General features: G+C 36.4%; 2 protein-coding genes across 3 annotated transcripts; both read right to left on the minus strand.

Moving 5' to 3' along the window:
• Positions 1-9: 9 nt before the first annotated feature.
• LOC117996140 (SOSS complex subunit C homolog B) lies at positions 10-1149 on the minus strand. The gene is made up of 3 exons (XM_034984137.2): positions 950-1149; positions 673-836; positions 10-165 (listed from the first exon to the last, which is right to left on the minus strand). Exons 1-3 carry the CDS (start codon positions 978-980, stop codon positions 10-12), a joined length of 351 nt encoding a protein of 116 aa, XP_034840028.1. The 5' UTR covers positions 981-1149.
• A 2875-nt stretch (positions 1150-4024) lies between these two features.
• Positions 4025-26966, minus strand: LOC117996137 (protein tramtrack, alpha isoform-like). Of its 2 annotated transcripts, none has more exons than XM_069509740.1 (8): positions 26551-26966; positions 18969-19154; positions 18373-18880; positions 18247-18303; positions 10009-10133; positions 9061-9383; positions 6560-6700; positions 4025-5786 (listed from the first exon to the last, which is right to left on the minus strand). In XM_069509740.1, the coding sequence occupies exons 1-8, from the start codon at positions 26749-26751 to the stop codon at positions 5720-5722; spliced, it is 1608 nt and encodes a 535-aa protein (XP_069365841.1). In that variant the 5' UTR covers positions 26752-26966; the 3' UTR covers positions 4025-5719. The 2 variants fall into 2 exon arrangements, with proteins under 2 accessions (XP_069365841.1, XP_034840026.2); XM_034984135.2 differs by having other exon boundaries at positions 6560-6718.
• Between the last annotated feature and the right edge of the window lie 932 nt (positions 26967-27898).

The following is a 27898-nucleotide window of genomic DNA, read 5'->3' on the forward strand; positions in this document are numbered from 1 at the left end:
TGATGATTATCACTTATTATCAAATCTTGGTAGAACAGGCAGTATTTGGTTTCCAAATGATGAGTCTTGAGACACAAAGAAGCCACAAGATGTCGCGTTTGCGTGTTGCAATGCAGCTCTGTGACTTGTGTTCACTATGTTCGCTTCGGGAAGTTGTGGAAATCCCTGTAAGATAAAAATAATTAGGTCCTAATGTATGATGTAAAGAAAAAAGAGTCACAAGTTCATCGTCAAAACTTAATTTTAATTAGCTATATTTTTTAATGAATTAATAAACTTTTATTCATTGCATTACACCAAAGTTGAACAAAAATGCACTTTCTACTTAATCTAAACCAGTTTTTAAAAACAGTATAATTTTACAAATGATTCCTAATAAATGTAAAGAGAAGAGGAAAAACACTAGACACAGCGCTAGTCTTTTCACCAAAAAAAAATGTGGGAATTTGCAATAACTGATTTCTTATGAAGAATGCTACATAGGACCAACGTAAAAACTAACAAAATACCTTATACTTACGAGTACGTTTTTTAGAAAAACGTGAAATAACTATTTGAAAATACCCATGTGTTTTTTTTTTTTGGAAATTTTGCCAATAAATACTTTCTGAAGTTAACCACTTTTTAGACAAAAGTAAGACAGCAGAGTTAAAAAGTAAAAACTGATTTTACCGCTGTAGCAGAAAGTGGTGGTATAGAGCACATAGGCAGCTGGCTGACAGGGCTGGGCTGGGTCAGTGAGATGGTGGTGGCGGTGAGCGGGGCCACGGCTCCTTGCTTCAACAGCATCTGTTTCTTCAACTGCAATTCCTCCAATATTTTTCTATTTGTCAACTCTACACCGCAAAATGAAATGTTTTTAGAATAGAATATTCATATGGAAAAAATCGGCATTATACACGTACATTTTAATTTCATTTGAATCTGACGCCAAAAATAGGCTACTAACCTCTTTGTGCATTTGGTTGAGGAAACGCCATCTAATACAATCCAATTGTTTGAATTTAAAATCAATCATGCAACCTTTTTGCCTTTAACTGAATAATAGGAGGTTAACTTGTAATACTTAGAATAGTTGTAAATGCAATGCAAATTGCAATACAAAAATCAAAATATGCAGCACACTTGTGTCTTGTGACTTGTCCTTGTCAGTCGTAGATAGAGTAATAAAGGTAGATGCAGGAACGTTTGCTTTCTCATTCGCACTAAAAAGAGAGCACAGATAAAGTTACTAATGTAACAGAGATGCAGCTAACCTATTTTTTGTCCGTGATCGTGTATCTGGTTTTTTTCAAGAAAACATACAACTTACATACAAGAAGTTGCAAAACAAACTTTGAGAATTAGTGGCGTAATTGTATTTCTCATGATTTATTTACTTGTTTTCACATAAAAAACGTTTAATACAAATATTGTTGATCGGTTAATACAAATATTGACTACTAAACAATGGTAATAATTGTCGTGTTATTCATCGTTACGTCGTGCTATCGCTATCTCATACGCGGTTACATAGTACTTACCAACATCTACCTATTATTCTATCTACGTTGTCAGTTTAGTCCATGTTTAGTCTGTGCTTGTCGGTTTTTTTTTAAACTTATTTAACGGCCCTGGGTCCTTGTCAGTAGTCACAGAGTATACACGCTGAAGTATTGTTGGTTGTTTTCCTGAAGTGAAATTATTTAGTCAAAGTATTACAATCGATTTATAAATTTAAAAAAAAATTATAATCAAAAATGGAAAATTTCCAATCGAACAAAACAAAACTCGAAAGATACCATCAATAGTGAGAGATACTTTAGGTAGCACGTCTCTGGGTACTTCGCACTCCGTGGCTCAGTGGTTGTCGCCGCGGCCGCACCAGTCGTTGACCTTCTCGCTTAGCCTGGCTCCCGGCTTGCGTGCACGCTAGTTTATGCCGTATCACTACGCGCAAAAGGTTATTTTGCTCCAAGTTTTTACGATATCGGCACGTTTGTAGTCACGTGCGTGCAGGCTAGTTTATGATGTATCACTACACACGAGAGCTTATTTTGCTCCAAACATCGTTATGAACTTTATCGTTATGTTTGGAGCAATGCTCTCCATATGCGCTCCATAGATCTCACGCTAAAGGCGTGTGCCTTTACGAGCCGCGCGATACTTTACGAGCTGTCTCAGTCGTCAGTGAAACGAAGCCGAGATAGATAGTTACAATTTTGCTATGGTTTGTTTGTATGGTTGGATATATAAATAAAATACTAAAATTTTATATAAAAGCATTTATTTTAAAACAATGTAGGTAATATACTTTCTGATTCTTGGCAAAACAGTCTCACATAAGCAAGTCAACATTTGGCCTCTATTAAGAATAAACATAAGACTATAACATGCGCTGCCACAACTCACAAATTAATTAAACTGAATTATTATATAAATAACGATATAAAAAAGGACAATACAAAATTATTTCTGTCTATATTGCAGTTAGTGTCGCATCTCGATTGAGCAATTGTAATTGGGTTACTGTAAATTATTCTAAGGAGAATTAACATTACTAGGATTGACTCATAGTATCGGCGATATATAAACAAACCTTCTACCGTAGCTTAACAATAAGTTCACAGACGCAGACATCACAGTCCACAATGGGTTCGTGGTATCGTAAATCGTAATGTGATAAAATTTGAGGATAAATGCACAACAAAAATAGAATTCAAGTTGCCTATGTCTTTTATAATTACAAAAATATTTATATAACAATTTAGAAATTATCATAACAGTTTTCCTATAAACAATTTGGAATAATATTGCACGAGCTCAAAGCTAAATCATCGTGTGCATCTTCAATATAAATACTATACATATAGCAACAAATCAACACAACTCATCATATTGTATTACATTTATGACTCGAATCACAATTTCACTATAGGACGACAACTGACTATATATTATGGACCACAGTAAATAGAATTAGAACCCAAGGAATACACAAGTCACCTCACAAGTTCTAACATTATATTATATTTTTCACTCTTATCAATATCTTTACATAATTTATAATAACGACAAACCCTGTGATGTTGTCGACCTATACACCCCCTATCAGACAATATAGTTGCTTCCCAACTTGCATGTAAATTTATATAATATAAAGAATCAAAAACAATTGGAATAGGTGAATAGAGTGTATAATATAACATCAACTATATAGAATGTCCAGCTATCCTAAAAACTAATAGAACAAAAACAACTATATTATCTAATCATCCATCACATACGAGTGTTGATTTGTCAGAAAATATTACTTTCACAGCACAGGAACAAACACATTCTGGACTAAATAAAAATCTGAAAATGATAACAACATTTTTTTTAAAGACTAGCACTTAATTTTGGCACAACACTGTACCCCGGCGCCCGGAGCACAGTGGCATCGATGTTGTTCTTATATATAATTTTATAGTTGTATTGCTCAGTGAAAATATACCTAATACAAATATAGATTTGATAACAAGGGCTCCACATAGACATCCCAATATACTCGGAACGATCACATTCTAAATATTACGTATTGCAAGCAGAAGTAAGCCATAGATTTCTCTTCTAATATTTGTGCCCAATGTGTCATGTTCGATGTTTCGTTTCTAATTAATTTATGAAACCCTACTAACAGTGAGCGATTTGATCAGTCACCGCAAAACATGGACAGCTGCCATTTACAATCATAAAATGCAAAATAATGTATATTTTTAGTATAAAAAAAATTATTATAAATAATTAATAAAAAAGACTTATTTGAGTAAATAAATTCTCTGTTCCATTGCTCATTCAGTGCTTTTAAAACAGAGTGTAAAAATAATCAGTCGAAGCAAAGCGAACGCTAAACTAAACTACCCTGTGGATGAAGTGTTTGGCATTTGTGTTCGCGTGTGATGAAGACGTACGACATCCGTCAGCTCGCCGTTATTTTTACACCCTGCCACAATGAGTATTATACCGCAACGACATTCTTATATCCGAACCGTACTTCCCTAACTCTTTCCCTGTATAAATATATTATTATAGTCTTGTAAAAGAAACCTTTTAACCTCATAGGTCATTAACACTACGCGAGAAATTACAAGAGCATTAGGATACGACATATTGCTACGAGTTAACTTATCATTTGGCACTAAATTAACATATTGCATCTCGAGCATTCGTCACAATAAGTATTTATACTTAACAACTCTCGATAAACTTCTTTTTCATTTTCTAAAATTACCATTAAATTTTTATTAAAAATTTTCTAACGATATAAATTTCATCGGGCCGATCCCTCAACCTCTACGCGAACGAACAGAATCCGAAGGGATAAACGCTTATCATTGAGCAACTCTGTCGAGCCATTTCTCGTCCTGAGATCTGAGGAGAATAGGGCGGAATGGCGCTTCACGGCATTCGACAAAATCATATAGACAAGACTTTCGGCAAGTAAAATTTGGCAAAAATTGAGCATTAAAGACATCCAGTTGGCATCGCAAGCCGTTAACTACAACACGAACATCCCTCTGGTAACTGCAACTTATACAATATACACACACGACTCTCGACCGGGAACCAAGCAGATATCATGAGTATTTGTTCCGTCGCATTGCGTTCGAGACTAAATATGAGAGTTCAGCTTTGTCACTTCAACGCACACCGAATCTCCTCAAATATAAGCGAGTATAATCAACAAAATAGGTCGTAGGATTTGAGTGTTAATCGCTAGCGGTCAATATCTGCTCGTCCCTATTATAAGATAAACGACTAAAATAGTACAAATTCCGTAAAATAACATTGATATGAAGTTTCATATGTGACGAGTAATTATTATGAGGATTAGATCATCGTTCAAAAGAACAGTATAAATGATCATGGACTTTAGAGAATTCAGTTATTTATACTAACTACTTTTATAACAACACGGTTAAAATAGTATTTAAAAATTAAAAATTCTTTATTACTTTTTTTTTATCAAATAATAGTTATTGCTTAGATGATATGATAAATACATCCCTGTGCAGATGTGCAGTAGCCGTCGCCGCCACAATTGACACGTTTCTGCGTACAGCCGTCTGTACACAAGCTACAATTACTATAACTCTTAAAAATATTTAAAAATATGACTCCTTTAAAACCATCTCAATCACAGCTCTCCGAAGACTTTTCATTATACCGACTCGACGCACTCCAAAATAAATTCTCTTTTACATTACATCTATAAAACGAAATGACTATATAATATCTCTACGTTAGCTCTAGAAATTATGCCATTTTGATATATTCACTTGCGATTGCAACGGTCCCTCGAACAGCACTTAAATGCCTCATATACAAATTTTAAACGTAACGAAGGAGAATGACTATTATCGTAAAACGAAGGAAGCGATTTCACTAATATAGAAGAAAAAGGGTTTCGAAGTAAAGCGGCAGTGTCTCGCGAAAATTCGTGCAAATAGAACCTAACTACAAAACATGTCTTAGGAACCTGATAAATTATTGCTAGAGCTTCGAGCGCGGTCCGCGGCCCGCGACCGGTACACCTTATCGTAGCCAATAGAAAAATATCACCTAAATAAATACGAATCTTTCGGCCCGCGAGCCCGCCGCCCCGCAGCCCGGCTGGTTCTGCTCGAGCGGCGGGCGGCGGGCGTCGGTAGTTTTTTGGTAAAAATAACAAGATTGCGGAAGTGATATGCGGCTCGCATCAGTGCGGCGCCTCGCCGTCCTCGCCCCCGCCCCCCGCGCCGCCCGCTCCGCCCTTCGGCGCCTCGCTGAAACAACCAAGCACACATTAGGGCGAGCCCAAACAAATGTGTGTATGTTGTCAGGTTACGTTGCTACGCTTCGACGCAAAATGCATCGTTTGAAGTGTCAGTCGGCATGATAACGGTAAATAAATTACGTTGGTGCAAAAAGACATTTTCTATAGACGCCGTCAAGTATTTAGATTCATAATAGGGTCACGTTCATGTAGTTTCATTTCTAAGAATGCAATAATAACTGGCAAGTCATTGGAGTCTACGCAAAAACATTTGAAAGCGTTCATGACTGTTAAGATACTTTCGATAGATTCTCAACATTTAACATGGCGTTTTTAAAAATATCGAAACACAATAAAATAATGGGCATTTGTTCAATTATTTTTATCAAAACTGTTTACATTCCATTTTTTATAGACCAAGCCATCGTTATTTTTTTTTTAAATTCCGATAAGACTACAATGAATTTATTATATTATCTTGATTCTTGACGTAGGTAAACAAACCGCCATTATCTTATGTTTTATTAAATTTTACAGACATTGCACGGCGTCATGGGTTTATATAGCCCGGTCGAGTTAGCTCCAAAAATAGGGGTAAGGTTAAAATAATTCGCATAGAGCTAATAAGAGCTAAACGGTAAGTTTTATCATAAAATAAACCGACAAAAATTGTAATCATAAAGTTATCTACAAAAATTGTTTTATACTTTTTTTCCTAAGAATCACCATTCCTGACATTTGCGTTCTGTGCAACGAAAGGCAGCTATCCTATAATGTACTTACTAATGCGAGTACGGGGAGCGCGTGGCGGCGGGCGCGGCGGGCGGCGCGGAGTGCGCGTGCTGCGGGTGCGCAGTGTGCGGGCCGTGCGGCGCGTCGTCCGCTGGCCGCGCCGCCGCACTCAGCAAGAAGTTGCTGGACTCGCTGAAACAGTTGGACAGCCTGCTTCAAATTGTATTACTGCCTCCAGTGCGCCGGTATGCGGTGCTTGCATCCCTAATACACTCTACAATTGGCCTCTTAAAACCCCCATACGAAACTATTTTATTTACGACCGAAATTAAGAATAATCAATCCTTACATAGTCAATAATTATCAATATTAAATCTATATTTACTCTGTCGATTAGTTAGTAAGCAACGTTTTATTTAGATTAGAATAGAATCTTACGCAAACAATGCAGTGTGATTGAGCAAACAAATGGATTTTTAATAAAATACAACATCTAAATAAAAATTCATTGGCCTCACATATATGTTACTTCTACAGTACCTACTTCAAATAACAACCCCATATCATTGTGACCTCGGCAATGATCTTAAATAGATCCCCATTATAACATTGGCATGATGATAACCTTTGCGCTCAGTCGAAAATAAAATATGTGTTCGTTTCATCCAAGAATTTCATAGCTACTTTTGCTAAAATTCACAAATTAATTATTATCATACAAATTTATTGTAACATGAGACAAACGTAACAAAAATAAACGCAAATGTGTTTCTCAAAAAACTTACAAACTTAGTTGCTTCATCATCATCATCAACTGCATCGCCGGCTCACAACTGAGCATAGGTCTCCTCTCAAAATGAGAAGAGTTTGGTCCACCACACTGGCCAAGTGTAGATTGGCAGACTTCAGATACCTTTGAGAATATTATCTCTCAGAAATTTTAGGCATGCAGGTTTCCTCATGATGTTTTCCTTCACCTTTAAATCAGGTGATATTTAATTTCTTGCACATAACTGCGAAAAGTCGGTGCCCGGAATTGTGCCGACCGACCCCTCGAATTGGAGACCGACGTCTTAACCACTTTCTTTATTTCTTTCTTTCTTGTCTCTGGGCGGGTTCCCACACAACGTTTCCGTCTGTTGTGCGTGCATTGTCCCTCCCCGCCGGAGTACCTCTTAAACCAGTAGGCTAGCTGAAGTTGCCTACGTATCTTTGATGAAATTTGCTTATTTTTAGATTCACCAGAACTAGATTTTATACACGACGCAGACTTTATAAAATAGGTAAATCAATGCAATAACAACTCTATACATATAACAAAACAAAATGCAAACGGAAAGTTGGGTTGACATTTAATTCAAAAAGTTCCCAATAAATCAATCAATCGTTAACTTTCGATTAGAAAAGTAATCAGTTATTATACAGTGCGTGCAGTAATGTACATATTACAATATATTGAGATATAAAGAATGTATTGTAGTTAAAAATGACAAAAGTCAGCTCGTTTTATTTAATTGCTTTATCGTGCCACTTCGAGGCGTGAAAAACTCCATTGCTTGCGAATGTTCAATTATATAGGATTTTAGAAATCTTCGAGGAACTTTCCACTACCAAATTACATAGCTTTTTAACTAATTTTACACATGTTTGATCACATGTAATATAACATATCTGCTGCTGCTGGAGTTAAGTATTGTTTTAACTAGCTTAATACAAACTTGTTATTTTTTAATTTTGTTTTAATATTGATTTGTATTATATTTATTACCCATATTATAAGTGCGAAAGTGTGTTTGTTTGTCCTTCAATCACGTCGCAACGGAGCAACGGATCGACGTGAATTTTTGCATGGGTATAGTTAAAGACCTGGAAAGTGACATAGGCTACTTTTTATCCCGAAAACGTTCCCACGGGATTTTGAAAACCTAACTCCACGCGAACAAAGTCGCGGAGATCAGCTAGTATTGACATCACACATGAATATTGCTAGTTGATTAATTGAAAATAATAAATGCATTGATAATAATTAAATAATGGTAATGAATTATTATTTAGGTATTTAATAATCAATTTGTATTATTTGATGATCCAAGTATTAATAAATTACTTAAAATACAAATTGCACAAATAATAGCGTGCTCATTATAAGCTATCAAATAGCAGTAATTCTTTTGGTGGATTCCACATACCCCTCGCTACACATCTTCGCAAAGCGCAGGTCTAACTGTGGTGCAGTTATGGTTACAAGTATGTCAGTTTATAGTAAGGGGTGTGTTCTAAAAGAGTTGTGTTGTGGAAAGAGTTTTGTGTATTAAGGGTGTGCTGTGTAATAGGATGATTTGTGTGCTGAGTGTGTGGGGTTCAAATCAAATCAAATCATTTATTTGGTTGTTGTGTCCAGTGTGATATAATAATTGTGGGATGTGTTGTGTTGTATGTGTTGTGTGAGGTATGTGTTGTGTGAGGTGTGTTGTGTGCGTGTGTAACCGGCGTGACAAGTAAGGGGAGTCGTGTGTGTGGGTGCTGACATGTACGGGTTGCGGGGGGGTCACCTGGCGGTCCGCATGCGCAGCGCGGCGCAGTTCTCCTTGCACTTGTAGGCGAGCACCTGCTTGATGCGGCTGACCTCCACGTCGGGGAAGTGGCGGCTGACGTAGCTGATGAGCGCGTGCACGCGGCGCCGGTCCAGCGGCGGCTTGGTGGGGCGCGACTCCTGGCCGGCGCGCGACCAGCGCTGGCCCGTCACCGAGCACGTGGCCAGCTCCATGGGCGAGAACAGCGCGGCCGCCAGCCCGCGCGTCACCTTGCGATAGTCGCCCCACTTCACGCCGCGCAGCAGCTCCTCGCGGATTTCCACGCCCTCGCCCAGCTTTATCTGGGGAGACCGCTCTTACGTCACCGGATTGCCAAAATAGGCTGTCACGTCAATGAAGAAGTTTGCATTTTTTAATGAATTAAATTATAAAAATTTAAGCAAAAAGTAATAAAAATATGAAAGGAACATTAAAATATCTTAACAAATGAAAAAGTTAGATAGAGGACTTTAAATTTCGTTTCACGCAGCGCTCCAGCGTGCGATGTCACACTAACTTAACGACCGACCTTCCATTCCATCTCTACTAATAAATAAATTAAAATTGAATTAAAAATTTAAAAACCCCCGACATAAAAACTTCTAAAAAAGTAAAAAAAAAATATATATTGGCCCTTTAAGTTTAATATAAATAGTAAAATTTATATCCATGGGCTATTCTTTCAGAAAGGTTAAAAAACCGTTGCACGTAAAATAACCAGGAACAGCGCGAGAGCTCATGTGCGCCGTGCAGCAGAAACTATTGAGCGATCGAGGGACTTGTGGTGAAATGATCTCGGCAGATGTCATTTTACCAAAAAATGACGTCACACTCGAGTAAGAGACCGCAGTTGTACTTAAACTTAAAGAATTAATTTCTCAATCATTTGTCGATGGATTTTTTAAAGACTTGGTAACAAGTACTCACAAGTCTGGAAGCCGGCGCGCTTCGCTCGTTCTCCCGCTTGAGCACAAAGGGCAAGGCGCGGCGATGCTGTTCCAGCCACACCGCGTCCGGCACCGGCCGACTCCGCCGCGCGTCCCATCTGCCACCTGGTGAAATCAACAACAAATGTACCAATCAAGAAGCGCGTTGTTTCTGCCAATCAAACAAGAAAACGTTCAATAGAAACAGCATGGTATCCAATTCAAACCTGGAAATGGAAAGTTTTTCGCTCTCCTGTAAAGTTGCTAATTTTGACTTACGTCGTTTAGAACTTAAGCCACGTTAAAGCTTACGCAAACTAGCATTAATAAGCGCAAGTCCAACCAGCTTTTGCCTTTTAGTATTCATTGACCAGCACGGAAGTTGTGATAATCACATCACGATAATAATTGCAATTATTGTAATTGGTTGACTTTATGGTATTCTTGCTGCAACTGTAATAAAGCCAATAGTGACTGTCAATCAGAAGTGATTGCGATCATTACGTTGTAGCATAGTGCCAGACCGACCAAAATACGAATAATTGCAATTCTACCGCAGTGCACGCACTAAATAGTGTACGTTTTGAAAACATCTTTCGAATTTTAAACACTGAAAAACGCCAGCGCATGTGCTTAGTCTGCTTAGGTACTTAACTGGTCACAATAGCGGCGGAGCGTTTTGCCGGGGTTATCCCGGCGCCTCTAATACTTGAGTAGTAAAGTCAAAAGACCTCAAGTAGAAGAAGCGCTGGAATAAAGTATGTCATGTGTGGCACAACCCGAAAGAAAAGGCCCCTAGTCAGCATAATTGCCATATGTCTTGCACAAGTACAAAAACATACAGCGCTATAAATAAGTAATCTTTTAAATCTATTATTTACAATAGATTGAAAAGTTACACTATGTATAATATACCTATTTCAACAGCGCTACGCCGCCGCCGCGGGTGGAAGTCGATTCTATGTATCGCCATTTTAGTATCCTAAGATTTCAAGAACATCCGGATACGTATAGTTACAGTACAGGAGTACATTAGTTGCAAAATTGTCAATATGGTCCATGATACGCGTTGAGCGCGTGATAATATTGACAGTTGGCGCTTATGCTGCGTACACGCGGATCTAACGAGCGCCAACGAAGAGAGTTGGACATCCAACTAATAAGTTTATACCAAACGCTTATGTTGTCATTTACACCATGATTTATGGTAGACCAACGAATATCAATCAACTTCCATGGCACTCGTCAGATCAGGGTATATGCACCTTAAGTTAAACTACAAAACAGGATTCGAAATCGTTCCAATCGTTTGTTGCAAAAAAAACTGGAATACTCACATGTAATTGGCCAGTGTTAATCTAAAGGTATTAGTGTTAACAAACAGTGCAACTAAAAATCGTATAATATGTATTCGGAATACTTTATTTTTTCCTCGTATTTAGTAAAAAAATTACATTAATTGTATGTACATACATAAAAGTTTTTTGTAAATTAAATAATATACTGCACAAAGCGATTGCACAGATGAACATGATTAATAATTATTATTTTGAGATTGTATCTACAATAGATAAATAATTACTTCATTATTGCATGGACCATTAGTAGTTATATATAAACAGCAATAAAAATCAGCAATTGAATTTACTAAATTATTGCAAGTGTTTGATTTGTAGATAATAAACTCATAAATAAATAAATACTCATTTATACTTTCTTTTTCATATTTAGCATTTAGCACAATTTTAGAATTAATTGCTAATTGTGAAGTGTATGATATTCTGGCCGTTTCCCTTAATTTACAGTGCAGCAGCTACGATGCGGTAGGTATATGCTTGTCATCCCGGTACCTAGTTTTGTCATTTTTATTATTATTGAGAAATTATTGTCCGCGGCTAATTCCGCGCGATTTTAATTTTTAAAATCCCGTTTTTCCGCGGTAACAATTTCCCAAGATCACTTGCAGTTCCTCTATTCTGTAAGTCCCTTAGAACTTAGATTTGACTGGACAAAAAGACAGACAACAAATTTTAAAAAATGAGTCCTTGAATTTTGATACCCAGTAAACCATACCAGTTATACCACCATAATAAGCTTCGTAAGAGGTAGGTGAATTAATTTATTTTTATTTTAAAATTTAAAAAAATAAGTTTATTATTTACGTTTTTCAAAATCACAAATAGACAATTTTATATATTGCTGCGGTTAAAAAACGATCCCGCACCACTTCCGCGCCAATCGGTAAGCATTCAGTACCGCGAAGTGGCCGGCAGGAAATGTACATCGACGTTTAGAAACAGATTTCACCTTGGTAGAGCGTTGTCTCTGTCACTAATTAACTATGTGACGTTTTGTCGGTCTCAACGACAGAGACAACGCTCTACGAAACCACTATCTCTTTCTAAAGGTCGATGTACAATATTTCCCGACGATACCTAATTACCACTGCTGCCGATCCGTAAAATAGGAACATAATAAATCCTAAACATGACCAAGTAAGTAAAGACTGACATCTTACACAGTGCCGAGGCCTTCTAGCACCACGGACGGGACACGGCGGTATTTTCTTGGCTTGCGAACAGCCCGCTGTAATATCGATGGCTTAGTTCACAATTGCACTAACAATAGGCTACTTGACAATTTTTTTAAGTTGGTCTTAAATGGTTAATATTTGTCCTATTATATCAAAAAAATTAACACTATATTTTTTTGCGCCCTAAAAACCGTAAAACTTTAATTTAAAAAAATATCTTTCTTAGACAGGTGAAAACACTGTCGGCCATGTTTGGCCGATAGATTATCTGTGCTCTGACGTCATGCATTTGTAAACAACAGTATAACCCTGTGGTTAAAAAAATTGTCAAGTAGCCTATTGTCGATTTTACAGGAGAGCTTATTTCAGTATAAGATTATGACTAAGTTCAGATTGTGACTAGCATAAAAATAGTACCTACTTAGATAATTTCAATACAGGTTAAAATCGACAATAATTGTTAGTGCAATTATAATGAACTACATCAATACCAATATTATAAAGAGGTAAAGTTTGTAAGTTTGTTTGTAGGGGGTAATCTCTGGAATTACTGAACCAATTTTGAAATTCTTTCACCAGTAGAAAGCTAAACTATTCCTGAGTGAATAATGTAGCTTTCTCTAGTTTTATTTCAAAAAATTAGAGATCCCTACGAAAATTTTAATAAGCTACCCGTGCGAAGCCGGGGCGGGTCGCTATAATAAATAATATTAAAATGACCGCGGCCGGCACGGTGTAATGTGAATCGGCTCTTAATGAACAAAATATCCGTTCGGTCCATTGTACCTTGGCTCATCGTAGTTTATCATTATCCAAAGCAATCATTAATTGATATACGTGCTTAGAGCCAGGTCATACGAATTTTGTATTCGCTTACTAACTACAATATTCGATAAAACATAATAATGGCACTGATTCTTAGGGTTCCGTAGTTCAACAAGAAACCCTTACAGTTTCTTCCCGTCATTCAGTCTGTGTCATAGCCATAGGCATACGTCTTCAAGTAGGACCTCGTTAAATAGGTATTTTAAAATCATTAAGTTCTTAAACAGCTTTTTAAAAAATCTATCGTTTTCAAAATAATGAGCAGTTTTACGAGTTGGATGTCCCAGCCCTTAGCTCCTGCCTCCTACTTCTTATAGTCCGCGACAGGTCGAGATGGCAATCGAGGAGGGAACGCCCCCACACAGCCCCTGCGCTAACCTGGTGCGGGCGTGCGGGGCGTCCGGCGCGTCCCCGGCCTCATACTCCGGTTGCCATCTCAACCTGTCGTGGACTATACATACCTATAGGATATTAGCTTGTAACTATTAACTAATTAGGTATAGTCTACCAAGATAAACACAAAAAATAACTTTGTTTTGATTAAGTATTCTTCTTCTTTTTAGTTTACGATAAGACGGTTTGTATAAGTACGGAACCCTCTATCTATCTCTATCTTATGCCTCTTCTGGGACGCACTTGACCAGCTAATTATTTATCAGCTGCGATAATAAAATTACTCGTTTTAGCTCCGCCCCTGAGCAAAATTTCTTTAACAAATCATAAACTGACTAAAAAGCTTGATTTAAAAAAAACTTCAAAGTTGAGCCATAAATAGTCAAAGAACGGAGCATAAACATAGTTTTTGTATTGCGAACAAACGAAGGTTCACTTTTGACCCCCGATTTTTGAAACAGATTTTAGTATGTAAATCACTAAATATTTCAATGATATATATAATATATTACTTTGTTTCAATGTTATATTTTATAAACATTGCTATTGCCATACAGATTAATTCCTAAAATAACTTTCCTATTAATTTTGATCAATTAAGAATGTATGAGATTCATTTTGCCCTAAATATTACTTACAGAATTTGAAAGATTATAGTGAAAACTGCACCTTAACTTAGTGATGAATTTGATTTCAAGTAAAATTTCGTAGTGCTCTTCATAATACACATATGTCTAATACGTTGATTACATAGGCATAATTTTTAAATTATATTTTACCTGCTGGCAATTCTTATATTTAAAATATTTTAAATAAATGCAGATAAAAATTTAGAGATCAAGAGAATATTATTATCAAATAAATGACTTGAGATCTAATATTATTTAGACATCTTTTAATTATGATTTTACAAACGACAAACTAATATTGTAATTCACAACCCTAATCATACCTTCCTCTTCTTACCTAACTTCTTTTCTAAATGCAGATTCTTTTTAATGACTAGATGCGTTTTGTTTTAATGGCAATCTTTAAAAAATACAGATAAAATACAAATTAGTCGATAGACACAAATCAAATACAGAAGTATAAAAACGCAGACAACTAAAAAAATAAGGAAAATACACCTTTACTTATCTTCTAGGTTTGCCTCTCAGTGCCGTGACACTTTGGGATTTGTGGCAAGGATTCGATTAAATTATAACAGCATTAACAACTATTATTATTTTATAGTTAAGAGGAGTTTATCCGTAGTGCGCTCCAAACAAGGTTTTTGGTTCTCATTTGAAACTCAAACACATTCTAGAAATAATTAATATCTGTCTTAAAGTCACACAGGCTCTTAGATTAATAGTACATATAAATCTATAAGTTTGTGTAACTTTGAAACTACACATTTTCACAAACACAGATATTGGTTTCTAGAACCTATAAAATTTGATTGAATTTGATTGGTTAATATTCAATTGAGAACCAAACTATATTTGTTTGGATATTGCTGGGGAGCGCGCTAGGGAAACTTCTCTTAAGGTATTTACTGGATACGAAAATCTGAAGATATCAAATATTAACCATAACATGTGACGTTTTGTACAAACTATCTATTGACCGGGAGCCGTCCAATCACTCAACAATATAACATCTGTGTAAAGATAAAACTATTGTGTATAAAAATATCACTATTGTTATTGATTGCGGGTTGTGCAACTCGCGCATTCGACACAAAAAACGGACACGTTCGACCGATTCCAACGCGATTGCAGTACAAAATATTATACTCTGTTAAGAAAATATTTATTAATCGCTAGGAGGGCGGTGGAACGGGCCGAGCGATGCGGATTACTTGTATAATGTAATGTGTGTATAATATGTAACCTGTAAATAACCTATGATAAATCAGCACCGGTCGCAACAAATGCTTTAACAACAATCAGTCTATTGTCAGAAAGGAAGGTACCTACTCAAGCGTTCCTTCAACGAGAGCCCACGTCGCATCTCATCGACGTTGATACAATTCGAGCGTCGAAACACATTAGCGTCAAAGTAAATTGGCGTCCATACATATCTATAGTCAGCGCTCCAAATGGAAACGAAATTAAAAACAGTGGTACTGGGTTTTTAACCTTAAATCAAGGACATTCAGTTTCATTTTACTCTGAAGTTATTGACACTCGAGTTCTATCAACATTGGTGTGGTGTAAAATCTCATACTAACTATACAGAAGTCAGAACCTGCAACTGCGGTTTAATTGAAACATTTACAACTATGTGATAAAGTTAACGGTACTGAAGCTACAAAAAGTTGTCAATGGGGTCTCGTTGAAGCGCCTCGTTCTGGCACTCGGTATAATATTGAAAGGCACGCAATAAGCGGAGAGGTGTGACGGCAGATAGGCCCCCGGCGACACTCCGATCACAGACTAGATATATCTACTGACAGTCTTCTTTATGAAGTTAAGCCACATATCACGATGTTACCCAACGAACAGATATAATTACACTCCAAATGCCAGCTCGACTTAGGTTGTGTCAAAAACTTGTTTCAATTGTGTTTGAACTAGATGCTTCTCGTCACACATTGCAAAACAACCCTGTGAGGACTTTTAAGCGTTGGGCATATTAACTCTAAAATGATCTTGCAATTATGTTTTTTATTTTATCTACAAGTTACCCATAGACCAAATGGGTAAGCCCATACACAATAAAAAAGCTATGACAGGCGGATTTTACTAATGCAGCGCGTTCGTGCGCCATGATTTGCTCAGCTGAAAATCTCGAAATATATCTACAACTTAGTTGGATATAATGACATTTAATATGCCTGTCGGGTTTCCTCAAGAAATATTAGTAGTAAAGTATAAATCATGCTTATAAAGAAACTAATCGAAACGAAGCTGCGCTGCGCTAATCATTCTATCTCACTCACACACTAAACACAATGTGTAAGTGAGAGGGAATAATTAACGCCACAATTTTCAATTCACTTCTTTATAGTCACGAGTTATAATACTGCCGTCCTATTTCTACAAAACTGCTAACTGCAAAAAGTAGTTTTAGAATTATAGCCAAAAATCGGGAGACTTTTCAAAGGCTGATGTTTCTATTTCCAAAAAAGAATGCTAAGTAGGACCAAGGATTTTAGTTAGTTTTTAGATATAGGTTCCACCGGCATTATTTTTTAGAAACACTAGTTTTTGTTAGTTTACATATTTTCGGTTATATATAAAAACGTACTTTTTGCAGTAAACCGCTTTTTAGATATAGGACGGCAGAACAGGCGTCGGTCACAATGCGTGCGAGAGTGGCGGAATGGAGTGGAGCGGAGAGAGCGCGGGGTGGGGCGCTAGTGGTGCGCGGGCCGCAGCGCGGGCAGCGGCGGCGGCTGGAGGCGCGCGGCGTGCTGCGCGAGCGTGTGGCGGCGCAGGTAGAGCGGCGTCTTGAAGCAGCGGCCGCACGTGGCGCACACCACGGGCTTAGCCTCGTGGATGAGGCGCACGTGCTGGCGCAGGTTGGACGCGTTGGAGTAGCGGCGGCCGCACTGCGCGCAGCGCACGCCGCCCGCCGCGCCCGGCGCCCCGCCAGCCCCGCCAAGCCCGCCAAACCCGCCCGCTGCCAACAACACCACGATCGCACTGCGCCCCGCACCGCCTCGACCCGCCCCGACCACCGCCCGGCTGGCGACACCTGCCGCCTTCGCTTACTATACTCCGGAGGAAACGACGAGTTTCTCTCATTGACCCAAACAACTTTGACTTATTTTGGTGTTTAAATATTAGGAGTAAAATTAATTGTAGGACCCAAATACAGAAACCTTATTATTCTTAGATTCGGAGTCTTCAAAAACTTCTAAATTTAAAGAGATGATAGATGGTTCAAAATTCAAATTTTATATTTGTCTTGAATTCCAACATAGTTTACTTCGTAGCCACAATTTGAATATTTATATTTTTTTATTAAGAGTTCCGAATTTTCTCTTATATAATATCAATTATGTATATATTTAAAGCAACCTAAGCAGGTCTATTACATCAATACATGAAAAGTATCATAATATTGATATATTATGCTTAAGACAGTATTCAAAAAACTTAAGAAATAGTAGTAACCGTAAGTGATAAAGAAATGAATCTTTATCTAGGTACACGTCTTAACTCGACACAAATTATACGAAAAGGCATACAATCTTTGGAGTTTAGTAGAACGGGATAAGTATCGCGTCATCGACGGCAGGGCGCAGCCTGTGAGGCGGAGGGCGGCCAGGAGGCGGCGAGCGGTGGCGCGTCGGCCCGACACCCGCGCGCCTAGCACCTGACTCAAGGTCAAACCGACTTCAACACCGCGCGCGCTCTCTTCGTATCGTATACATATATCGTTCTTTATTTAGCCACGGTCCAAGACTTTACGAGAAGAGGTTCGCCGGGGGCGCGGCTGTCCGACTCGACATGTGCGTGAGAATCAAGTGACGTGACAAGCAAAGGGCATAGTTACCTTCCGCGTTCTCGTCCCGCAGCTCCGCGTTCATCCCGGCCATGAGATCGATATTACCTGCGGAAGCAAACCACTGTTACGATCGGTCGGAATACGGAACGGGCGATGTCGATGTCCGGCGCGTACCTTGTATGGTCGCGAACGGGTTGGCGAGCGCGTTGTTCTCGTTGTAGTAGAGCGGCGGGAAGCCCGAGCGCTCCTCGTCGCTGGCCTCCTGCTCCATCACTTCCATTTTTGGCTCGAGCAGGTCTGTCGCGCTGAAGTCCTGACTCTTGTCCGCGCCCTCGGAATCCCCGGGGTCCATGAGAATTTCGTTCTCATCGTTATTAATTTCAGTTGCTTCGAGATCAGTTTTAACCCTCAAAGTAGGGTAGTTACAAGTTTGGTTAAAGTCGTCATTATTAGGCCTCATTTGACTAGAAGTTTGAAAAGAAGCTTCTTCGCTGAGATTGTTTCTGGCAACGTCGGGAGAATTTCTCTCGGAACGGCGACTCGCACTCGCGCTCTTCTCGAGGTCATCGGCAGACGTCGATTCCACATTTTGGCTTGGGGCTTTGGATGAGGAGGTAGAAAGTGACGGCTTGGCGCTGAGCAAATTACGGAGTTGGGAAGGCGGAGACTTTCGATTCACTTTCTGCAAACGAATAACACACAAATAATTAGAATCCATTTTTCACCAGAAGAAAAACAATAAATGAATACATTATGAGCATAAATCATACTTTGTCGTTGTGTTGTGAACAATCAGTGAGGCCGCGTATTTGCAACGCATCCGCTGTGCGTAGGAATGCACTGAGCTGCGCCTGCGCAATGTTCACTTGACCCACGTACATAAACTGAAGAAGCGCGCGAACGTGTGACACCTCGCAATCGCGCATGAATATTATTGGGTGAGGACATGGATTGTTCTGGAAATACAAGCGAGAAACAATTTAGAAAAAAATCTGCATTAAATTATTATCAATTTTATGTTTAATATTATCAATTTTAAGCCATTTCATAATTTGCGGTATAGACCTAACTTTGTCAATTGTATTGTATTAAAGCTGAACGGACTTTAAGTCGCATCGATAACGGAAAGCAACACACAGTGAATTTTGAAATTCTTTACATATTACACACTAGCTGATGCCCGCGACTTCGTCCGCGTGGATTTACATTTTTAAAAATCCCGCGGGAACTCTTTGATTTTCCGGGATAAAAAGTAGCCTATGTGTTAATCCAGGGTATAATCTATCTCCATTTCAAATGTCATCCAAATCCGTTCAGCCGTTTTTGCTTGGTTGAGTAACAAACATCCAAACATCCACACTTTCACATTTATAATATTAGTAGGATATCGTAGAGGCCAGAGGGTAGATGTGCGAGATTGCAACCTATCTTTTAATAGTGGGAGTTCCTAAAATTATTATTCTGGAATGAGGTCGGCTCGTTCCAAACTATCACATGTATTTTCAACTTTAGGATGAATAGGCTACTTGACTCATATCTAATTTCGTCCAATAAATGATTATTTATTATAGTATTTTGCTTAAAACAACGAAATATATCAATAACAATTATTAAAAACGCAGGATGGATATATAAATCCAATTTAAAAAAATACAATTTTTATTTTTATTTGAAACGCAGAAAACGCTGTCAGCCATGATGTGACGTCATTAAATATGTAAACAAAGAAATGTCATTCCTATGTCACGCGGGGACTAACGTAGTATCCATATATATAAAATTTAGAGTCCTGACTAACTTATATATCAACGCACAGCCTAAACATCTAAACAGCTGGTCCTAGATACATGAAATTTGGTGAGTGTGTTCTTTGTAGGTAAAGAGAAGGTATCCACTAGGAAAGGATTTTTTGAAATTCCACCCCTGAGTGGGTTAAATGGAGGTTTGAAATTTATGAAGTCCACGCGGGCGAAGTTAGTTTTTATATAATTCTAAAAACTCATAGTAAACGTAAAAAAATATCGTTTTCTCTTTATAAATTGAATAAGTTATTAAGTAAGACTTACAACAAAGTGATCTTTGCAAAAATAAATTTGGGTTGAAGTCGTTAGTCATATAGGATCCCTTTAAGCAAGTCTTTGCGTGTTACGTATATTTATTTCACTGGGCACTCTAATCCACAACTTTCCTGTGGTCTTTATCGATGCGTTTTTTACATTCTCGGATGATACAATAACGATAATTACTATATTTTTCATGTAAACTAGTATAGAAGTCATGTTTATTAAACTTTGGTAGGTTATGCTCAGTATATATAATGTACTCTGTGGTTATGCTGTTGTTTACAAATGCATGACGTCAGAGCACAGATAATCTATCGGCCAAACATGGCCGACAGTGTTTTCACCTGTCTAAGAAAAATATTTTTTTAAATTAAAGTTGTACGGTTTTTAGGGCGCAAAAAAATATAGTGTTAATTTTTTTGATATAATAGGACAAATATTAACCATTTAAGACCAACTTAAAAAAATTGTCAAGTAGCCCATTTTAGCCAATATGGTAAAGATATACCAGCTTAACTTGGATCTGATTTTTATTACGTTTCGTAACCAAAAAGTACTACAAAGTCATGAATAAAGCTTAATTTGATTATAAGTTTCATAATTTTCCAAAAAATGCATCATGGGTAAAGATACCAGCTTAACTTCACGCCGACAAAGTGGTGAAATAAAATTTTGATAAATATATTTTTTAGGGTAGCCCTACATGTGAAGTGGGGATGAATATTTTTTTCTCTTCTACCCCATAGTGTGGGGTATCGTTGAATAGGTCTTTTAAAAATACTGTGGGTGTGGGAACTTCATTTTTCGATTTCTAGATCCGTTTGTAAAATATGATGTTTTAAAGTGCTAATTTTTATTAGAGTCAAGTGTCCCCCACTCTATCAGCCAAATGGTAGTATATAGGAACGTGAAAAAATTCACAGTAGTAGTATATATAATCAATTTTAAAGGAAAACTCTCATGGCTAAGTAGGGTTCACAGGTTAAGGAGTTATATCTGTTTTTCGCGGATTGTGACTACGGAACCCTACACTGCGCGTGGCTCGCCACGCACTTAGCCGGTTTTTATTCCTAATTTTCGAAAGAGTGCAACATGGGTAAAGATACCGACTTAGCTTTGATACGATTGTTATTTACTTTCTTGATACGATTGTTATTTAGTTTCGTAATTTTCCAAAGAGTGCAACATGGGTAATGATACCAGCTTAACTTTGAAAGGGTTGTTATTAAGTTTTGTAATTTTCAAAAAAAATTATAATCCTGAGGTTTAGCACCAGCTAAGTTTTACCTAAGTAAGTAATAAGTAAGTGCCTACTTTTAAGAAACAACAAAAGCGTACCAAGAAGTAAAATGGTTATTATAATAATTAGGTTAATTGCTTCCACTTAACGAGTTACCACACATTTTCTATAGATTCCTTCTACGCGTCTAATTGACGATAAACTTTAATGTTCTTTATCATTTATGGTTATTAATTATACAATGACTCGAATGATTTTCATAATATTGCAGTTTCCCAATTTCAAACCACGTGATTAATCCATATTCATACTAATATTATAAATGCGAAATCGTATCCGTTTGTCTGTTACGTTTTAACGGCCCATCAGTTTAACCGATTTTGACACTTGGAGTTAGCTTACATGCCGGGGATGGACTCATGCTACTTTTAGTCCCGGAAAAGCAAAGAATTCCGACAGAATTTTTAAAACCTAAATCCACGTGGATAAAATCTGATATATATATATATATATTTGGTATAACAGGATATATATATATATATATATTTGGTACAGAGATAGCTTGCATCCTCGAGATGGACATAAGCTATTTTTGTCCCGGAAAATCAAAGAATTCACACGGGGTTTAATAAAAACCTAAATCGACATCATATAGTTAATTATAATCCTTTTCGCGTGCATTGCGATGGTGTGGCACTACTAAACTAAAAACTACATATCAAAGTAAGAAGAAAAATAATTTTGACACAGGGTCTGAATATCTAGTCGTAATTGTATCAGCTTGCAGCTAGGAGACAGATAACTTCATCATCATCTCAACCAATCGCTGACCCACCAAGTGTTCATCATGCAAGCCAAGTCGGAGTTGGTAGACTTCACAAACCTTATGAAAAACACGTTTTTAACGATGTTTTCCTTCATCGCTAAAGCATGTGATTCTTCATTGCTTTGAACGCACATGGCTCCAAAAATTTGAAAAATAGAGGTGCATTGAAATCAAACCTCAGACTCCTCGAATAGGCGGCCGAAGTCTTCCACTTGGCTATCACCGCTTCAGACATAGGATACTTTTACCCTTAGAAAACAAGGATTCCTTAGGGGATTTTTTAAAGCCTAAATCCACCGAAACGATCACAAATGCTAGTTTTCAAAATTTGTTTTGAGAAAATTAGAACATAAAAGCCTAAGCTGACTACTAAATAAACAAAATAGCACAAATAATCTACAAACTATCCGAAGCCATTAAAAAACAAATGTTCCGTCCATATAATATATAATATGTAATGATGTGCGTATGTTAATAAGTGACTTGCGTATGTGAGTAGGCCTATTATAAATTAAAAAACGTATTAGTCGGACACTTGTGAATAAATATTAATGAATAGTGTATAGCTATAATAATAACTGAAGAATATAATAGGTAACTAATAGTAACAATTACAAAGTGTAATGAAGATGTGACAGCTAAAAATCTTGTACAACAATAGATGGGAAAACATATTTTTCTACTGAAGGCAAATAGTTTTAGATTTATTTTAACTGAATATTAAGTAGTAGTGATTTATTGATTAGTTTAATAATTATACATATATTGTACGATTTGTAAGGCATTCCTTGCAGTATGACCCAAATGATTCACTAATTAACTTGAAAAATTTCCATCAATTCTAATAGGTTTTGTTTGTAGTCATTGATGAATAACTTCCAAGAATCTGCATCATAATTTGACCAACCACATGGTTGGTTTTAATTTTCATGACAAAAATTATAATTTTAAGCATTATTAATATTATCGAAATAGAGCCCAATTTTTTTTTATAATTTCTCTCTTTTATTATTCTTTATCATTTAGACCATTTCACAAGAAAGGTTTATTTATGTAATAGCTAAGCCCACTCGGGCAAAGCCAGGGTGGGTCAACTAGTCACAAGAATAGAAGAGAAATTGAAGTCAGCTGTTTTGATCTCAGACCTTCAATTTTGAACAAAGTTGTAGCAGAATTTAAGTCTTATCAGTGCAATGACATGATATGCTTTAGAATTAGATCAAAGTTTCATCTCAATCGATCCTAAATAATGGTGACATATGCGCAGAAACAAAGGTACAGATAAGCTATTACACTGTTATCATTCCAAGACACATAAATAACATTAGCATAGAAAATTATCATCAAAGTTAGCATGCGTTTAAGGCACATTGCTGGTGTCACCTGTCACAACAATGTATCTTTTCCAATCTTTTCTAAATTGTTCAAAGAAAACAGAACCTTAAAATTAAAACGCCGCGCACACTCGAGACGAGTTTATTCCACACCAGAATGTACATTACCCAGTGGAGTAAAAGTTCAGTTTACTTTGAAACTTTTTATAAAGACGCGTCTGCGCCAATATGCCTTGGTTAAGCCTAATATCGGCACAGACTATTTTAAATCTAGGTCAGTATTGGAATTCTCCAATAATATAATAAACTTAAGTACTAAGTGACTAACTAACTAAGTGATCTTAGTTATAAAATTCTCAATTTCATAAAAAAAAAATCAGGAAATGGAATTTAAATGTACCTAGTTATAATCAAAAATTAATTGATTACAGTAGAAAGGCAAATTAATTGTGGAAAACCAAATAGGTACCACTTCTTAGGTACTTCCATGAAAAACAGTTTATAGAAATGTTTATCAAATGGTAAGAGTTCAAGATACAAATTAAACCAAAATCTAAGGTGTGAAGATAGTTATTACAGAGCAGACTGACCCAGTAAGAAATAAAAAAAATATTAATTACAAAAACTGATATTTATTTATTTGTACCAAATATATTATCTTAAATATTTTATCTTTTAATAAACATACTATGTAGTAACTCTTGGTCTGTCTGTACAGAACACAACCTAAGCTGACAACCCTAAATACAATGAAGGTCTACTGCAGCATAGTTTACAACTCTAGTGTCGTAAACATCAACACAATCTCAGCAGAATCTTATCAATTTTGCAAGAGGTCATTGACAGATCATGATAATGGTGAGCAGTATTAACTTTCAGTTCAATCAACACCTTGTAACACCCACTGACTGTATGCTGAGAGCTGAGTACATGGTTGTTATCATTTTTATAAACTTAGGTAATTGTTTGTTTAAGTTTTTAAACATTATCTTTAAGTGTGGTTTTATCTCTCACAATAAATAATGTATGGTAAAGTGAACTAAACAATTATTTTTTATTTATATTAAGTAATGAGTTTATTATGATAAATTACATTATATATATATCTTTTTTAATACTTAGTGTTTTAATTTTAACATAATAGTACTTTAATGGCAAGAAGATGGTACTAACTACTAATAAATTCTATTTTTAACTAGCAACTTACCCTGACCTCACCCCGGGATAGATACATAATAATATAGCCTAAGTCCATCTAGAATAACATAACTTTTAAATAGTAAAAGAATTTTTTAAGTAGGTGCAGTGGTTCTGGAGATTACCCTTTACACACACACACACTAACTCACAAAATGTGCACTCTTTCTATATAATATTAGTATACATAAAATAGGCTGTAATATGCATTGGAATAAAGGAAACAAATAGCCGCTTAGAAATTGGCATTGGTCGAAGTAGCACAGATATCAATAGCTACATCCAAGAAGTTCAGAAACCAAGTAGGTACTTATAATGAGTTATAAAACACAATAAATGCACATATTCAAGTTGAGTCTGCATTATATTTGAATCCAATATACTTAAATTATACTAGCAATTTACGAATTTTATAAAATGCGAACTATAATAGTATTCAATCAGGTACCCTTATAATAAATGCGAAAGTTTGTTTGTTTGTTGGTTTGTCCTTCAATCACGTCGCAACGGAGCAATGGATCAACGTGATTTTTTGCATGGGTATAGTTAACGACCTGGAGGGTGACATAGGCTACTTTTATCCCAGAAAATCAAAGAGTTCCCAAGGGATTTTAAAACCTAAATCCACATGAACGAAGTCGTGGTCATCAGCTAGTCAAACATAAATGCTAACACTGTAACCCAACAGTTACTCAATTTAGTAACTATGCCATAAAAATAATTCATATTTTATGTCTCATGATATTAAAAAGGATTGATTTACATAACACATTGAAATGTAGTAAGTTAATATTATGTTAACTGCTTGAGTTAAGGGCAAAGACCTTTCAATAAAGTGATTTCATAAAATGTTTAGTGGTTAATTGGCCCATTTGCAAGTGACGTACAATGGTTCGGTGGTTTATAGCTTTTAAAATAACCTTGTGTTATTTTAAACACCCTTTAGTTTCCAGATTTATAGATAAGAAATTACATTTGTAAAAATGAACATAAAATAGAGAGTGTATTTGAATCTATTCTATATTTTAAGTAATTAAAGAATTACCATCAAAGTTCTACTGTTTTGTCATACATAATCATACGTAAAGATTATGAATTAACTATTAATATATAAATAGTATTATTATGTTAAATCACTTGGAACATTATAAATACAGATTTACAAATTATTAATTCACTAGAAACTATGCTGTTATATTAGCTCTTGCCTTTAAACTTACTTATTTTATGTGATAAAAATAGCATGTTTATTATTACAGAAATACTTCTTTTCATTGGCAATCATGCTTCTGATGTTAAAGTATGGTTAATATGTTAAAATTACAAATACAAAAATATGGCTTTCAAATTGAGTGATAAAACTACTGCAGCAATGTGGTCATAATTTGAATAGAAAGGGAAAAGTCAATGATAGCGCTTAGAAAGGTGTCTTTTTAGTAAATCATTGTTGAAATGCAAATATTATGAATTTACCAAATGAAATGCTTTATTGGGAGCCCCAATAGCAATGAATTAATTAGAAATTGTGAAACAGAATTCTAAAGTAGGTACAAATAATGAAATCACGAATACTTAACCGGATCGCGAGACATGGCATTTGTAAGTAGATCAAGTGTTTTATACATAACAACTTTCACTAGAGTCATTGTAATGGTGACACATCAAAGTGTGGGGAGTGAAAGATGGACTTACTTTAAATAATTCCTTGAAATAAGGACTACACGCCGAAAGAACCACTTTGTGGGCCTCGAGCCTGTGTCCCTCGCATGCCAGGGTGACATCCACGAAGTCCTCATCATCGCGCAGTGCCTCGAATTGAGAAGTTATATTCGCTTGAAAATTGTTCCATCTCAAACAGAATTGCTGGTCGCCACCCAGTTCTGTACCTTCCATTACTTATAGACATAACTCGATATCCCTGCTCATTTAATTGGTTGATAAGAATAGTTAATTATTGAAAATAAATATATCACAGTAACTTGCAATTTCAGTCGCCGTCTGGCCGAAAATCTTGAAAGAAAACAATCAATAAAATCTCGTACCAATATAAGAAAAATAAAACTTTTTAATTTGTCATTCATTTGCTGATGGGTACATTCACTTCAACGTTCCATAACACGTTTCGACTTTCGATTCAGTATCGGTTATCCGTAGTTTTTAAACAAAATAGTTTTCACATTAACTCAAAAATAAAAACTATGGCTTCCTGTGGTAATTTTACAGGATAATATTAAAGTGAACTGGTTTCAGCTAATCAATTCTTTATTATTAAAAATACTACATTATTTTGGAATCGATAACCGGTAACGTTAACAAGACCGGAATCGGTAACATTAGATCAAGACCAGATAGGACTCTTTGTTTGAACTAACCATAGACCATATTTTTTTAAACTGGTTTTACAGCTCTGGATTCTAGCTTTTTTGACCCTCCCAAAATAAATCATAGCTTTATAGAGTCCACATGCCAAAAATAATAATTTCTTAGGCACTATAGACTTATAAGCAAAGAATTTCTAAGTACTACCTACTTCGTAGCTTATAAGAGCTCAGAACAAGGACTAAAATAGAGGGACTTCCATAGGATAGTAGAATTAGGAAAAGAATCTAGAACTTATTACTAAAGCCAGCAACCTAGTAACAACCATTTTCAGTTTCAGACAGCTAGGATGATTTTAAAGTATGCTACCTATTTATAGTACGCCACAGGTTGAGATGGCAATCGGGGAGGATACGCCCCGCAACCCGGTGCGGGTGTGTGGGGCGTCTACCCATCTCATACCCTGACTGCCATCTCGCGGACTATACCTACCTATGTAGTGAAACTAACCTGCTTAAGCACAGCCATACCAAAACGTCTGTCGTAAGATGTATTAACTATATTCAAAAAGCTGCATAATCTTGCCTGAAACTCTCACAAAAATAAAATCAAATTCTCATAACAAATAAAATTCCTTGCTCATTCCAAACTGACGAAAAATGTTTGATACAATTTTCACAAAAGCGAATTTTTAGTTGTGTAGTAGGTACATGGAGTAGAA

This window comes from Maniola hyperantus, chromosome 3 (genome assembly GCF_902806685.2).
Source record: "Maniola hyperantus chromosome 3, iAphHyp1.2, whole genome shotgun sequence".
In the NCBI taxonomy this organism is placed as follows: Eukaryota; Metazoa; Arthropoda; class Insecta; order Lepidoptera; family Nymphalidae; genus Maniola; species Maniola hyperantus.

What these genes read in the sequence shown, in the direction of transcription:
- LOC117996140 (XM_034984137.2), bottom strand. Translation starts at nt 980, where the DNA reads ATGGCGTTTCCTCAACCAAATGCACAAAGAG. An exon ending in TCAACCAAATGCACAAAGAG is followed by an intron (nt 837 to 949) that starts GTTAGTAGCCTA and finishes TTTGCGGTGTAG; the next exon opens with AGTTGACAAATAGAAAAATA. An exon ending in CACCACTTTCTGCTACAGCG is followed by an intron (nt 166 to 672) that starts GTAAAATCAGTT and finishes TTTATCTTACAG; the next exon opens with GGATTTCCACAACTTCCCGA.
- LOC117996137 (XM_034984135.2), bottom strand. Translation starts at nt 26,751, where the DNA reads ATGGAAGGTACAGAACTGGGTGGCGACCAGCAATTCTGTTTGAGATGG. An exon ending in CCCGTTCGCGACCATACAAG is followed by an intron (nt 18,304 to 18,372) that starts GTACGCGCCGGA and finishes TTGCTTCCGCAG; the next exon opens with GTAATATCGATCTCATGGCC. An exon ending in GCGGGACGAGAACGCGGAAG is followed by an intron (nt 10,134 to 18,246) that starts GTAACTATGCCC and finishes TGATTTCACCAG; the next exon opens with GTGGCAGATGGGACGCGCGG.